The 14,738-nt window shown below is 46.1% G+C and overlaps 2 protein-coding genes across 3 annotated transcripts; both read right to left on the bottom strand.

Annotated features, from left to right (window-relative positions):
- Positions 1-4,868: 4,868 nt before the first annotated feature.
- On the bottom strand, positions 4,869-8,079 carry polr1f (RNA polymerase I subunit F). Its single transcript, XM_027001294.2, has 4 exons — positions 7,757-8,079; positions 7,026-7,167; positions 6,388-6,596; positions 4,869-5,677 (listed from the first exon to the last, which is right to left on the bottom strand). The coding sequence occupies exons 1-4, from the start codon at positions 8,050-8,052 to the stop codon at positions 5,221-5,223; spliced, it is 1,104 nt and encodes a 367-aa protein (XP_026857095.2). The 5' UTR covers positions 8,053-8,079; the 3' UTR covers positions 4,869-5,220.
- Positions 8,080-9,876: 1,797 nt separating this feature from the next.
- LOC113572111 (transmembrane protein 196) lies at positions 9,877-14,472 on the bottom strand. Of its 2 annotated transcripts, none has more exons than XM_035525571.1 (4): positions 14,014-14,472; positions 13,042-13,098; positions 10,690-10,947; positions 9,877-10,455 (listed from the first exon to the last, which is right to left on the bottom strand). In XM_035525571.1, the coding sequence occupies exons 1-4, from the start codon at positions 14,176-14,178 to the stop codon at positions 10,387-10,389; spliced, it is 549 nt and encodes a 182-aa protein (XP_035381464.1). In that variant the 5' UTR covers positions 14,179-14,472; the 3' UTR covers positions 9,877-10,386. The 2 variants fall into 2 exon arrangements, with proteins under 2 accessions (XP_035381464.1, XP_026857212.2); XM_027001411.2 differs by having other exon boundaries at positions 14,032-14,472.
- Positions 14,473-14,738: the final 266 nt, after the last annotated feature.

The raw sequence follows: 14,738 nt of genomic DNA, 5'->3' as shown, positions 1-14,738 counted from the left end.
TTAACATATACAGGGTACGCCTATCTGAATGATACTACTAGCTTATTATCTGTGTGTGTGTGTGTGTGTGTAGCCCAAGAAGACACCTCCAGTATGTTTACATCACTGCAATAAATCATGTCATGAATTAAGGACGCGGGGCCCTTTGGCCCTGCATATATCACCCCAAGTGGGGTGGAGAGTGATGCGGCACCCTGGAGAGTGCAGGAATGCTTCTGTTCCCTCCCTGCGATCACACACACCTCCACAGACACACACGTGCAGATAAATCCCCTCCTATAGGTCTTCCTCCTCCACGGCTGGGTCTCCGGGACGTCGAGCTCCTCGTTTCTTTAGTGGTCCCGAGAAAACGCCCTCAGACAGGTCGAGGTGTTGCTGATATAATGGTGGGGGGTGGTTGTAGGGTGACAGTCCAGCCAATTTCTTCTATTAAGACATCTTTGTTTGTGTTTTTGGCTTTCGCATGTCGGAGTAAATACATTTATAAAAGAGAAAAGGCCTGAGCTCTCCAGGCTCTTGACGCAATTAAGCTTTGTCTAGACATCTTTAAAGCCTGTGCATTCCAGTAGATTAGAAAGCCCAATTAATCTAGCACAGTTTGGCCCAGGGACAGGAGGCTGAATAAGAGCTCTAAAACTGCGGTCAGGCTCTCCTGGAGAAAAACATCAACATTAAAACAGCATTGGAAGAAAGGGAAAGATCAACAAACAGTGCTGAGTGAAAAGCCAAAAATAAAAGCCATTCATGACAAACCAGAGAATTAAACTGATGTCCTGTCACTGTTTTTCATTTTTATGAAGGAGTTTGTCCCCCTCCCCCTAATCACGCTAGGTGATTGCAATGTATATCGGCGTGGTTTGAATCCTCTGTAGGGATTCTATGGGATGACACGGGGAGTGTTCGCACTTGGCGATGAGACTTTCTGGCCACGCACGGCCGGACAGAGCAGCTGGAGGAACAGACAGAAACAGCTCGGGAGGACCCGTCATAGATGCTAAAAGCCTTGGTGTGCTGATAGAGCCAGACACCTTATTAACAAGCTGAGGGACAGTATGGGACTCAGAAAATACACAAAACACTGCCATCCTCACGGCTATCTTCAGGACAGACGGCAACGTGTTGGGATCGTCTCCATCCGTGTCCAGTCCATGAAAACATACAGCCTTCTCACTTCCCCTACACACTACTATTTAGGGTTCTTTTGTAGGGATGTACGGTCAGGCACTAATGTTTCGTAAAGGTTACCATGCTTAATGGTCTTGTGGCTGAACTGGTGAATTGGAACAACAAAAAAAGCATAATTCAGTCATTATCTGGAAACTGAAGAAATAAAAACACTTTAAACTGTGCCGTCACGCAATATGGATTATCTGAAGTGGAAGAAGGAACTTTTCTTATGGAAGTCATGTGTGTGCTGTTCTTTTCTTAGGAAGTCATGTTTGTGTGTACAGACCTAATTAGTCAGTTTGCAGTTTTTCACACACTCTCACTCACAGAGCATTAACGCCCTCTTGTGAATGGACAGCACACAGTAATGTGAGCAGTCCGCTAACAGCTGGGACAGCCATGACGCTTCCCACTCAACCAGTAGAGAAAAGAACCGTTATGACCCGAAAGGTACTCTACCGCTGCATAGTCCTGTGCGAGCCCGGACTGAAAAACTAAATTTCACCGTTCATAGCTCTCTGCCAGAAACCAGTAAACTCGATAAGCGTGATAAACAACTAAGAAACAACACAAGCAAACCAATGGCTTAAGACTGATTCAGGACGGAAAAAAACATAGGAATCCAAATATGTTGGGCCAGAAGCGGCAGTACACAAAGCAACGGTAAATTTGCCTTTGGAAAAAAGAAACATAAAAAGATTTCATGGATGTCAATAACCCCCAGGAAGGGCCTTTGATATGATTCAATTCTGGCCCCTTAAGCCAAGATACAAGTCTGTGCTTTGAAGAAGAAATACAGGTCAGGCTGTTAGAGTACTTAAGGGCTTTTCCCCCGTTTTTATGGCTTTCCAGTGCTGGGAGCTCTGTGAAGGCCTGGTCAAAACTGCTTACGAATCCCTAATTAGACAGAGGTTGGGGTGACAGAGGGAATTGGTTGGGGGTGGGAAGGGGCGTGCCCGTGAGCCAGGACCTCCGCGTCAGGGCCGACGGCAGTTTCCCCATAAATTCTTGCTCCTTTGTGTGTGTGGTTCAAAGCTCGTCTGGCCTGGAAAGTCTGACACAGGAGCCGTGAGGAGAGCCAGGGCCAATTAGCGCACTCATCCTCACAGTCGGGCCAGGACAATGTGGATGCTCCACGTGAAGCCAACTAGAGAGCACACGAGCGCGAGAGAGACAAGACGATGGGGAGAGCCAGGAGCTACCAAACTCCTGAGTCTCCCGCCTAACTTATTCCAGTACGCTCGACAACTGGCCCTAAATCGCCATTTTTATTTCTCCCATGGGTCCTTGTCCCCTTAACGACTCACATCACTTCGAGCTGAAGCGGCCAGTGGTTGGGCTGCTTGAGGCTTTAATAAACCAAACAGCATTTACTTACCCCCGTCAGGCCAACCTTCCAAAAGCTGCACTCCCCCGCACGTTAAAAACGGACCGTTTGGTGAAGCGCCTTAACGTGATCACTCGCATACCAAGAAAGCCTAGAGGAACAGGTACTCAGGAGGGAGGTAACGAGTGGGCATTAATCGCCATGGGCCCTGACCACTGAAGTGCTGCCTCTAAACATCTTTTCTCCTTTAAACTTCACATAGCACAATGGCAGACAGCTGAGCCAAACTGGACAGCAGGCAGGAGGCACACACGTTCTTCCTCCAGCTCGGAAAGAATCGCTGCGAAGAGATCGGATATTCCGGCCAAGTGGAAACAAACAAACAAGTGAATCAATGGGGCATGCTCAGACCGAGTGCTGATGCCGTTTTCTCCCAGGTCCTCAAGGACATCATCTTTATGTAAACCGACATCAAAGGGCAATGCCAGATCTTTGAAGGCACGTCGATGACTATTAGTTGCTGTGTTTTTGTTAGTATGTTACCAAATAAAAAGGCCTCCCCAGGGGAATTAAACACGAGTGGTATCCAAAACAGTGCCATCTCCATGGAGACCCAAGGGGAAGAATGTTTTCTGAGCAGGATTATGGGCTGTAACGTGTTTGGATGTGGAATCCCAGGCCTCGGAGACGGAGTGGAGGGTTGCGCTGAGTGCATACGCATCGGCGGGTCACACCAGGAAAAGAGGTGCAGCGTGGGGAAGGCCTGGCGTGCGGCTGTGCGGCTGCGGATGCGCAGAGCTGGAGCTCCACTACGTACCAAGCTCCCGTCAGTTTGTCCTTTTATGCATCAAGGCAAAATTAAAGACAAGCAACGAAACGCAAGCAGCGAGTTTCCAGGGCCGAACCCACAAAGCCGTCCTAGTCTTGGATTACGTCGTCAGGGAATGGTATGAAGGTGAATATAAATTCCTTTTCGTCTATCATAACATATTTTCCACCATGGCGATCATCAATGACAAAATATTGTTAGAGATCTTACAAATCTCATACACATGTAGTACATCCAGTTTTACTCAAAGTGTGATGAACCATCTGTGGTGTGTCTGGTACAGGGACACGATGACTTGCTGAAGGTCAGCGTATCCCCCAAAAAAGTCAGAGAGGGTCTGTTGAGTGGGTGTTACGGCACAGACTCGTAATATTAAGACGTACGCCAAACCCCTCCTAGCTAAATCAGCTCAAAGAAAAATCTTTATAAATGGTAACAAGAGAGCACGGGCCACTTAGAGCTGGGGGCCCTAAAAAGCCACCAAGCGCTCAGCCTTACGACCCCCACGCTCACTTGCCACAGGTCCCAGGCAGTGGAAAAAAGAAAGCAGCGACACTTCAAAATACGAGCGCGCCTGGCCACCTTCCTGCAAAGCGACTGAGGCTGGGCGTGGGGAGTGAATGCCTCCCAAGGAGCATTCTGGCTCTGGTGCATTCAGGGAGCCAGACTACCATGAACTTATGAAACACCTCACTAAAACAAAAGCGGCAAAAGAAAAACACAATGCATCAGTCTGTGCATAATCCCCAGTGACTTGGAACAGAGTTAAGGCCAGTTTTACACACACACACACACACACACACACACTATAAAAATAGTTCAAAACTGTGACTCAGCAAAAACGTGGAGCATTTGATGGGAGAGGAGCCCAACATGCCTGACTGCTCAGACAAGAGGAACATGGACCTCAGATTTAAAGCATTGACACAGGCCTATCAGAGCACACTAGAACAACAAAGTCTGTACAAAAAGTACCACCTCTAACCACACACCCGAGTCCTCAGATGACTTACCTGTTGAAGAACAGGGGACACGGTCCATTTGGGACCATTCTGTGCAGCAACTTCTTATAGTGTCTCACTGCTACAGAACCATACCAGTCCCCAAACTGAAGGCAACATGAGTATTACACAGAAATCATACAAACATGAATCCCTGCGTGATCTTTGTCACGAGGCTCCTCGAAAGCAGACCCTCTGGCTGGTGAGGCGAAGTAGAGAGATTTCCTCCAAAGCCGCAGCAGGGAGAAGGAATGAACACCTGCCAATAAGTTTTTCCCTTTCCCCCTCCCCAAAAAACTACCCCAAGTTCCAGTCTCAGGAACCCCTTTCCCTGGGGTTTGGAATTGTCCCGCGTTTCCTGTTCACATAAAATTCTAAACTTTATAACTTCAACATGAGAGAGCAAGTGTGCTGGATTTGGCATCGCTGATCTGGCAGGGGAAAGCCCTCACAGACAGGAGCCCCACAGGGACACAGCATTGGACAACCCTACTTGTTTTCAGGATCAAGATGAATTTGACTACAAGGTGGGAGGAGTGTCAGATCAATTTTTTTTTTTACCCCATGTTGTTTATTAAAATTATTCAGTAAACACCTTATTCAAAGTTAACTTTGCAATAACAGGTGCAGAAATAAACACATTATGGTAACTTCACATCAGTTCTTAAGCAGGGCACTTTACTCATTATTGTGAAAAATCTCCAAGTCTTCTCATGCTAAATGGACATTTGAAAACATACTGCCCCCTATTGGTGAAACGACAAAATCACGTCCCGTTACATATCCTCGATTCCGTCCTCGTATCCGTGTAATCCAACACATCTTGGTTTATTAAGGCACTTTCAAATAAAACCTGGGAATTCCTCAAACACAGTAACATGGAAGCAGGGAAAATATCACTTATTTTTCTTCTTCTTGGCCACAGGCTCGTTGGAGTCATCCTGCACCTTCCTCTTCCGGCTGCTCTTATCGCTGACATAGCCACTTGAGTCACTCCCTGGGAGGTCAGCAGGTGGCGGCAGCTCCTCGGAAGACTCCTGCCATTTATCCTTCTTTTTCTTCTTCTTCTTCTTCTTCTCCTCCTTAAGCTGGCTGTCAGGACTGGAGTGCATCTCCGTTCCGTTACCATCGACTTCCTCCGCTGTGTTCCCGTTGACGTCGAGGGTCACCTCGCTGCCTGCACGCTCTCTGCTCTCGTCCTCCACACTCGTCCATTTGTCTTTTTTCTTCTTTTTCTTTTTAGGCTTCGGAACGGCGACGTCCTCTGTGCTTCCATGGACGGCGGACGAGTCCGGCTCCGTGGCTTCCTCCAGAGATCTGGCAGTGCTGAAGGCAGCAACTAGCTCCTCCACCCTGGGAAAACACCCACATGGCAGAGCACTTAAATCCAGCAGGGATCCAGTTCACAGGACTCAAGATTGACTGTTAACTGACAGCATAAACATGACAATACCTGCAACTGCGCTCAAAGATGCCTACATGTTAGAAATCACTTAAATCAGACAATTTGTATTGCGCAAATGACGCTTGGCTTAAAATACTATGCTCCAAGTCTTAAGGAAGACAAGCATCGAGACCGCGCTCTGTCCTGGCTCCTATATAGTTAAATGAACTTCTGCTCGCTGTCCGGACAGCAGAGTCCCTTGCAGTCTTCAAATGCAGACTAAAGACCCATCTATTTGTGGAATATTTAAATGACCACTGACCCTGCTTCTATGTTGATTAACAAACTAGTACTTATTGTAGGGTATTGTTTATTGCACTGATTGTTGTGAGATAGAGCTTATGTATTTTGCGCTTCTAGGCAGCATTGATTGATTTCAACAGCATTCTAGTTTATTGGTATCTTGGACTCTAACCTACTGTACTGGCTAGGACTAGGATGTATTCTATGAGTAAATGACAAAGTAAGTCACTCTTGATAAGAGCATCTGCTAAATGCTATAAATGCAAAAACCTAAGAGGAAGCTAATCAATTTTTATTCTGAACATAAACAGACCTGTCTTTGTTGGTTCTCTGCCCTCGTTTAACTTGACATGCTGACAAAGTGGACCCATCATACCTGGATCTCTCCAGTCGTCCCCTGATCAGGAGGACACCGGCCACATCCGCGTCCAACTGGAAGACTTCGAAGGTCAGGCTGCCACCCACCCTCAGCCCCGAGGCCCTCCACTGCTCGGTACTCAGCTGCGCCGGCTTCAGCACGCAGGCGTTGAAGCAGCCGTGCACCAGGCAGCCCACGTGGCCCACGCTGATTTTGTTGATCACGCCCTAAATGACACACATGATAAACATGCATCGTCTCTGCTCATCAAATAAGTCTCAAGGTGTAAATGCAGAGTGAGAGGGGTGCAGAAGGGATAACAGGGTTAAAGGTAGCTGATTTCCCCTTTTTAGCTACATGTAGAAGCATTAAACACAAAGCTGTTAGATTGTATGCACCATCTACAGCTTTCTTTGGCATAAGAAACTTTTGAATAATAAATCCAATTTAATAGTTTAATAAATCTAACCAATTTATTCTGATTGTGCCAAAAGTACAACTGTGTAGGAACAGTGGTAAATCTATTAATCCAACAAACCATTTATCGTTAATCGTCTGATAAAATGAGAACAGTGGCTATATTGTACATTAAACAATGAAGAAACCAGCTACCCTAACGCTGTGAGAAAGCAGTGGGTTTCCAGGTATGCAGTTACCAATAGTTTCTCTCCATTCCTGGGTTTGAAGACCACAAACGAAGCCTCAATGTTTAGGTGAATGTAGCCCTGGTCGTCGAATATGTCTCCGTGTCGTCCCAAAACCTTTATGCCGTCGTACGCCAGTGGGACACCTTTTAAACTTAGAAGAGACACAGGCTATTCAAACAAACTCTTTTATAATCAAGTTTCAACATCATAGTGTCAGTAGTTGCTAATGTTAGCGTTATTACGCGTAGCTCGCTAGCATAATAATTGTGAAGTATTTAAAGTAAATACCATCGTCTCATTTCACGAAACTACACTGCTCCTTGCCTAATTAACTAACCTTGGCCAAAAATATTAACCAGCTAGATAATCTGGCGAGCAGGTAACTAGTTAGCTAGCGCTAGCTTAGCTAACTAAGGTTGTACAGTACTGACACCATCAGCCAAACCTCAGTACTCGGTTATGCTGGCTAAGACACTGGTCGTCACGGCGGAGACAGCCCTGGACCCCAAGCAATGTGCGGTTTTGATGTAAATACTCAAGTTATTTAATGAAATACTTTACCCAATGATTGCATTTAGCACACTGGGCAGTGTTAGTTCGAGCTGCAATAAAGACATGTAGCTAATTAGCTAACTATCGGGGCCAGTCCGATGTTAATCTGCTATATCTTGGGTTTGACAAAACTCACAACAAGCAGTCTTGCACGCACTGATCCCTCCCCCCAAAAACCTACTAAATACCTCATAGAATACTTCAAAAGTTCAGCATTTAGCTCCTCCTGAATCCCTGTCTTTTTCTTGTTTAGGTACATTGGTGGCAAGGCAACGTGCCTACGGTGCGTCTCCATAACCAGACATGAGTACGGGGCTGCGATAAGTGTACAAGCCTGTGCGAAGCCTGGTATCAGACAGGGCGCCGCGGCAGTGTCTGTGGCGTCTTTACATGTGGCTTCGCCCGCTCCTGAAGGTAGGACAGCTGACGCAGAAGTTGCCTCTGTAACCTGCACCCCATCGTCCAACTGCTTCAGATTTGCCATCTTGCCTAGTAAGGGAACGTGGTTTATTTCCTCGAGTGTAAAAGAAAGCGTTATTTATTTATTTTTTAAGGCTTAGGAGGTTTTACCGCCACCCAGAGGAGAGGAGTATGTTCACGCAGAGAAGACTAGTAACCCCTCCCCAAATAACCAGAAAACAAATCTAATGGCTTGGCTATTTCTGTCTTCACAAATTCGTTATGTTACTGAATTTTACTTAGATCAGATGTCAAGGTGAATATGCTGCAGCCGCCCAGGGTCTCACCTAAGGCTCGGCCATTTCTAGATTACTGGCTGGTTTTCCTTTTTCTTACTGCTCCCACTTCACTACAGCATGTGCCTGGTCTGTAATGGTCATCGGTTTATTTACTTTCCCCAGAACACAGGCTCTGTGAGCTGTTAACACTTTATATTTATGATGCTTTATATTTATATTTATGACACTTTAGAAATAATTTTAGAACAAACTGCTTTAGCTGACTAACTTAATCTACAAAACTGATAAATACCAACAAATTCACACTTGCATACTGAAGGCCAAGATGGGACACTTTATGATAGCACGATCACAGCACAGACACATCCAAAAAATTTAAAAGCAGAAAGTTAGAAGTGGTCCAGTTTTGATTTTATTTTAAATATCTAATGAAATATAAAATACGGTACTATACTTCTAATTTAGTCAATGATATTACAAAGCCAAACGTTGCCATTTGAGACAAAGCTGTCAGAAATTCGGGATGCTGTTTGAATGATGTTAATTGGTAGCCATTTGGCCTACATGCAGAAGAAAAAGCAATATTCAGTCACCAAACACATTAAACTACATTTGAAATAAACAATCAATGTAACCTTTCCACTGCTCATCACACATGTAAACATGGCAGACAAAACTGATGTGACTGAGTAGTTTCCCTCTCTTGTTTGAGCTTCAATATCCCTGACCTCCTTTTCTTGACACGGCTGTGACTCACCTCTTTAGGCTGCTTCCTGACCAGGCCAGGGTGGGGTTTCAAAAAGCACTGAACCACAGAGATCATCATTAAATGGTAGCGTGAGTATCAGTCTGAACACTCTCTCTCTTCGTTAAGATGATCCTAACACTACAGTGATTTGGGGAAATGAGGACCTGATTTATAAATCTTTCATAGCAGTCTAATGTTTCTTATGTATAAGCACTTTTGCCAATGCAAACGCACTTAATCGGACAACCGCTTCCTAATCACTTTGCTCACAAGGAAATTCTTCTATGTTAAACATAAATCAGGCTATTATTGCTTTTATAGTACTTTAAATCTATTTTGCCCAAAGAAATCAAACTAGAAATATAGTCTTGTATTTTTGATTTTCTTTGGAATGTATATAGCCTTCTGCTGTTTGTCTGTTTTCCTAAGGCTCTCTGGGTAGGAATCTCTACTAAATGTCTCAGGGTACAATCTAAGTACATGGATACATTAACCCTCTTAGCCATTAGTGCCAGACTTCCTGTATCCTCAGAGGTATCACTGAAGGTCAGTTAGGCTGGTATGTGTGTAATGGCCAGAGTGAGCTCATTATTGTACTAACTGTCCTGTATGCTGGCAGGTACCACAGTGACAAGTAATGACAGTAGACTTTAGTCAACACTGACAGCCAGGGTATATTTGCTGCCTCACCCACCCACCCAACCACCCACCAGGCACCCAGTACTAACTGTACTGGCCTGCTGTCAAACTCTGGTAAGCAATCCATAGTCATATATATGAATGTTACTGTGTTTGTGTGTGTTTATATTGTTGTAATCAACAATGACAACTCCATAAAAGTTAATTTCAGTCCTTTTTTTTATTATTTAATTTTCATACGAAGCTTCTATATAAAAATACTGTAAATCAGTAAATGATTGTTTCCTTTACCAAGCATTTTAAATTGTGCATTTTGTATATTCAAGGACAGAGCATTCGATATTACAATTTCAACATTACAATTTCAGAATCTACATTCTCGTAACATTTCATCAAGAGTACTGGAGAGATGCATCATGGGATAAAAGAGCAGGTATGAGAGACAGGAATCTGAGGAACATGCTAATCCTGCACTCCCTCGTACGGCGCCCTGCGCAAGCCATCGGTGCATTGCATTCGCTAACGACCGGTCCCTGACACGGTCGGTGGGTAACTGAACTCTGATTGGTGGCCAGTCTACAGAGATGATCTCTTTTTTGTCACAGTGGTGTTACCTGACCCAGGGCCTGTAGTCTGCCAGGAGAGCTGAAAAACATCCGACTGTTGGCTGACCCCTCCGGTCGTCCCCGGTCCTGTGTGCCACTGAGGGCCAGTCCCGCTAAGCTCACGCCTGTCATGGTGAGGCACTCCGCCCATTGAAAGTGATTTGAGGCATGCCGTTGCTAGAGTTATCCAGCGTTTCCTGTTTTGAAAGAGCAGGAGTAAGAGAGATAGCAGGGCGAGAGATTGATTGTCTAAAGCACACTAAGCGATGGTGTGCGTTACAGCGAGACAGCCATACTATCTATATTTACCCACGAATATTATACATGTGAGAGTGTGAATGTGAGGATGTGAGGAATGTGAGAGTGTGAGACTTGTGTAGTATCACTACCCCCCCCCCAACCCTCACCCCTCTCCCCTGATCCCTCTTTACCTTCTCAGCCATCTCGTGCGAGTGGTGCAGCGAGTGCTCGCGCTCCAGGAACATGCGCTGCTGCTCGGTGCCCGCCAGCCGGCACGTCAGCCAGGCGGACAGCGTACAGCCGCTGATGCCCAGGCACGCCAGCGAAATGGCGGCCAGGTGCAGGGAGTGGGTGGCATCGCCAGGCCGCCTCGCCAGCGCCCGCACAAACTGCACGTTCAGGATGCCGCCGATCAGGCCGCAGATGCAGCAGGCTGAGAACAGGATCATCTTGGGGGGGGGAGAAGAGAAAGAGATGATGATGTAATGAAAAAAAACGTCTTACATCACCATTTAGTAAAGTCATAAGTCATTTCCTTTAAGCCTACTCTGGACTAAACTGCACTACCAGTAGTGATTCCTGATTAAAAAGCTTTTTTAGTGCAGTTATAGGCTTACTGGCACAAAGCATAAAAATCAATTTAGTGTTACACTAAGTACAAGCTATGGACACTGTAGACACTGGCCTGTCTCCAGCCACCACACTCCAGAGGATCTTTCAGCCTTCCAGAAGCCTGAAGTTATAAAATTGCGTATAGAGAACATTACCGTTAAAGTGTGCTCAGCAAAGTTAAAAGAGCCGAATGAATGAGACGCAGAGAGAAAAGTGGGCAGATGTGAGAGCCATTACAAATTGTGCTTGGCCATTTGTTTTTAATTGTTCACAAGGCATGCTGGGAGAGCAGTTATCTAATGTCAACAAAGCGCAATCTCATCACTTTTCCTGCAACTTCAAATTACACCGAGAGAGTCCTCTCACCCCTTGAGTTGTCTGGCCATGGTCATGACTCCCATTAGCACTTTGCCCTAGATTGCAACGACACGCTGACTCTTACTGCTGTGTCACTACTGCTGTAAACACTCTGCACACATGTGTTTAGGAGTCATGTCTCCACGTTGGAGAACTGCCCCAGCCTGGTTCCAGACAGAGAAGAACAAGGTCTGATGGGTTATGGGAAGCTCTCCTGAGAGGAGATGCTTGCATGATGCTTTCTAATGACCATACGGCAAGCTTGGATATGAACTCATGCCATTATCATCTCACCTCACCAAGATGTGCTCCACCCACTTTGATGCCACTATGGGTGTGAGCTACACAACTGGCTGAAGTTAAGCTCTCTGGATGCTGATCGTATATGCTGCCCTGCTTCTGAGGAACAAGCAGGGTCTAATGAGGCAGTGATCAGTGTGGGAGTGATTTACAGTGTACGCTAGCATGGTAGAGGGCCCTAAATGCCTTCACAAAGGGCCATTATGGAGCGAGAAGGTGGTGTCAATTGAGTTGTTTTCCATTGTGTGGAAACAGCGGATAAAATAAATTCAATCAGCGAGAAAGCGGGAAAGAGAGAGAGAGAGGGAGAGCGAGAACTGGGGAAATGGATCTATAAGATGGCCCAAATAGAAAATGATGATGAAATAGTAAAGTCAAGATGCATGGATGTTTGAAGACACAGGACGAGTGACCATGACAGAGTGAAGGGAGGACGTAGAAAAAGAGATGAAGAGGGAAAAAGTCAAGCAGTCAGCAGAGATGGAGATGTGAAGTCCTTCCAGACTGGGTTTCACGGTGCTATCGATTTGTCATTAGCAATCTCTCCTGTGGCTCCTCCAGGTGCCTAATTGAATCTCCTCCCCCATGCAGTAGCCTACAGTAGCAGGTTTATGCACACGGGCAGGCAGCTCAGGCCCCCTCTCTGTGGCTCAGGGACCGGGGAAACGCCAACGCCCTGTAAAGCACTCTAGCGTGGCACCCTAGACAAACGCTGCCAGTTAGAATGGGGTGTGTTAGGGTTGGTTATTGGCGTATTATGGACCAGATGTTTTGGTGTTGCTGCCCTGAATCGTTCTGCTCAGGTGTTTGGCTTGGTCCTTCCAGAACAGTGCGTGGAGGGAACAGTGCCACCTGCGCATGGTGTTGCGGTGTTGCATGGAGGGAAGTGGCTGGCCTATTTCCCACTCAGACTGGGACTATATGCCAGTCCACTGGCCTCGGGTTTGGGGAACGCGACCTTACCACTGATATTACACCACACTCAACTAGCACCAGCACAGCATGTCGACAAAATTCAAAATGGGAACCTGCCATCAGGTTGACCCTAAAAATGAAAAAACAAAAACTTATAGCTTAGGTTGTGTCAGGTCTGTGTCCCAATTTTTGCTATAGTACATCTGACAGCCAGTAAGGGCATCTGGTATCTGGTGGTCTGTCGGGGTCTGTGGTGGGCTGTGGTGGTCTGCGATGAGCTGTGGTGGTTTGTGGTGAGCGGTGGTGGGCTGTGGTGGGAGTAGCTGGGACAGATCGGTGGTGGGGGTGGGGGTACTCACAATCAGGCCAGTTCGTTTTTTTGCGCACAGCATCCCACATAGTCCACAGATGAGGAACTAGAAGAGGAGACAACAGGCAGGCATTACCTTGGAAAAAGTGCCCTCAGTCCCACTGTGGCTAATTGTGGCACTCAAATTGAAGGCAATTTATGTTTAAAGGACATGGCTGAACAATGGCTGGATGGTTATCTATTGCACACTCACACACTTTACAGTGTTAACACGTTGATTGACAAAGGTGTTGCACTTGCAATCGAATGTGACTGTCCAGGCGTCAATTTACAACCTAACCTGACAATTGCACTCTTTAAAGCATTTGTGATATTTTAGGCTATGAACCAATAAAAGGCTTTTATTTTGGAGAAATGCCGGACAAATGCACCTCTGAGTTTTATGCTAGAGTTTCTAGAACAGAGTTTTCAATCAGGCTACACTATTGTCTGTGCAGACTAAGAGAACCCGGGTTCCACGTCGAGTTTGTGCTGTGGGTGTCAGTGCCCCAGAGAGGTGCTGAACAGTATACACCTTTGAATTTAGCCACAGTTTGACCAAGGATGACTCTGTGAAATAATGAGGCCACTCATTCTGCAGCACAGAAGAGGAAGCAGTCCTAACCTCACTGGCTCGTGAATATGACATCCTGTTCGATATACCACAGGGTAAAGCTAAAGTAGAGATTCCCACTGATCCAACTACATTCCTGTGCTTTACAATTCTGAAACATATCAATGACATATTCTTAATACAAACAATATTACAGTATCAAGTTCAAGGAATCTTTGCAGGCTTTAAATTAGTTTACCGACATAAGCATACCTATTGGAAGTATGTGGAGCTGTTTAGGGAAAAAGATATGTGCATGTAACAAACTAATCAAAATTATTAAACTTAGAGCTGTAACTAGAACATTCGATGCTGGATTTCGCTATGATGGGAGTAGTATTTTTTTTAAAAAATGAAAGCGACACGTACACACACCCCACTCCATACCGGGGAAGCGTCGCCTTGTTGAGTCGCGTGCTGCGCTTGCGACCTGCTTAAGCCAACGGCGCCGAGAGCGATGCTGGATACGCCGAGTCCTATCTCCAGAACGGAGAGAAACAGCAAACTCCAGATGATCTTCCGGCTGGTACACATGCTCGCTTAGACATCGTTCCTGCAAGCTGCGAAGAATACTGTCCGCCTTTGACTTGGCAAGAGCGGCGCGCCTTAATCCATGCTTAAGGAGAAACTGCTCGCGTAGTTCCAGAGAAGTAGGGTGATTACTGTGTCGTTGTAAATGAAATAGTTTTCTCCAACCACTTTTCCTTTATAGTCGATGAGGGATAATGACCATAGCGAAGAGCGCGCGGCGGCGCTGTCCACGGTGCTTAAACTCCCCTGGATCGTCCCGCCTCGTGCACGACTTCAGTCCCTCCTCCGGGGCATCGAAGCCCACGTGCCAGTACTGAGCGTTGAAAAAGCGGTCGTACAGTTTGTGCGGTTTTCACGGTTTTTCCCCTTCGGTGCTGTTTACGACTTTTTCGGGCGTCCCACGTGACTTATCTGTAGTTTTTTGGTGATTCGCAAAGGCCACCCCTTTACCACCACCTTACGCAACTCCAAGCACACTTTACCGGGCAAAACAACCGTTTCCGGACACTCTTGAAATTGTCACTACAGATAAACAGACGTGGACAATGGGCGCCCAGAGCTGC

The sequence above is a fragment of the Electrophorus electricus genome, chromosome 4 (genome assembly GCF_013358815.1).
Source record: "Electrophorus electricus isolate fEleEle1 chromosome 4, fEleEle1.pri, whole genome shotgun sequence".
NCBI classification, from domain to species: domain Eukaryota; kingdom Metazoa; phylum Chordata; class Actinopteri; order Gymnotiformes; family Gymnotidae; genus Electrophorus; species Electrophorus electricus.
Note: the sequence above shows the minus strand (reverse complement) of the source record. Positions and strands in the feature narration are given on the sequence as shown.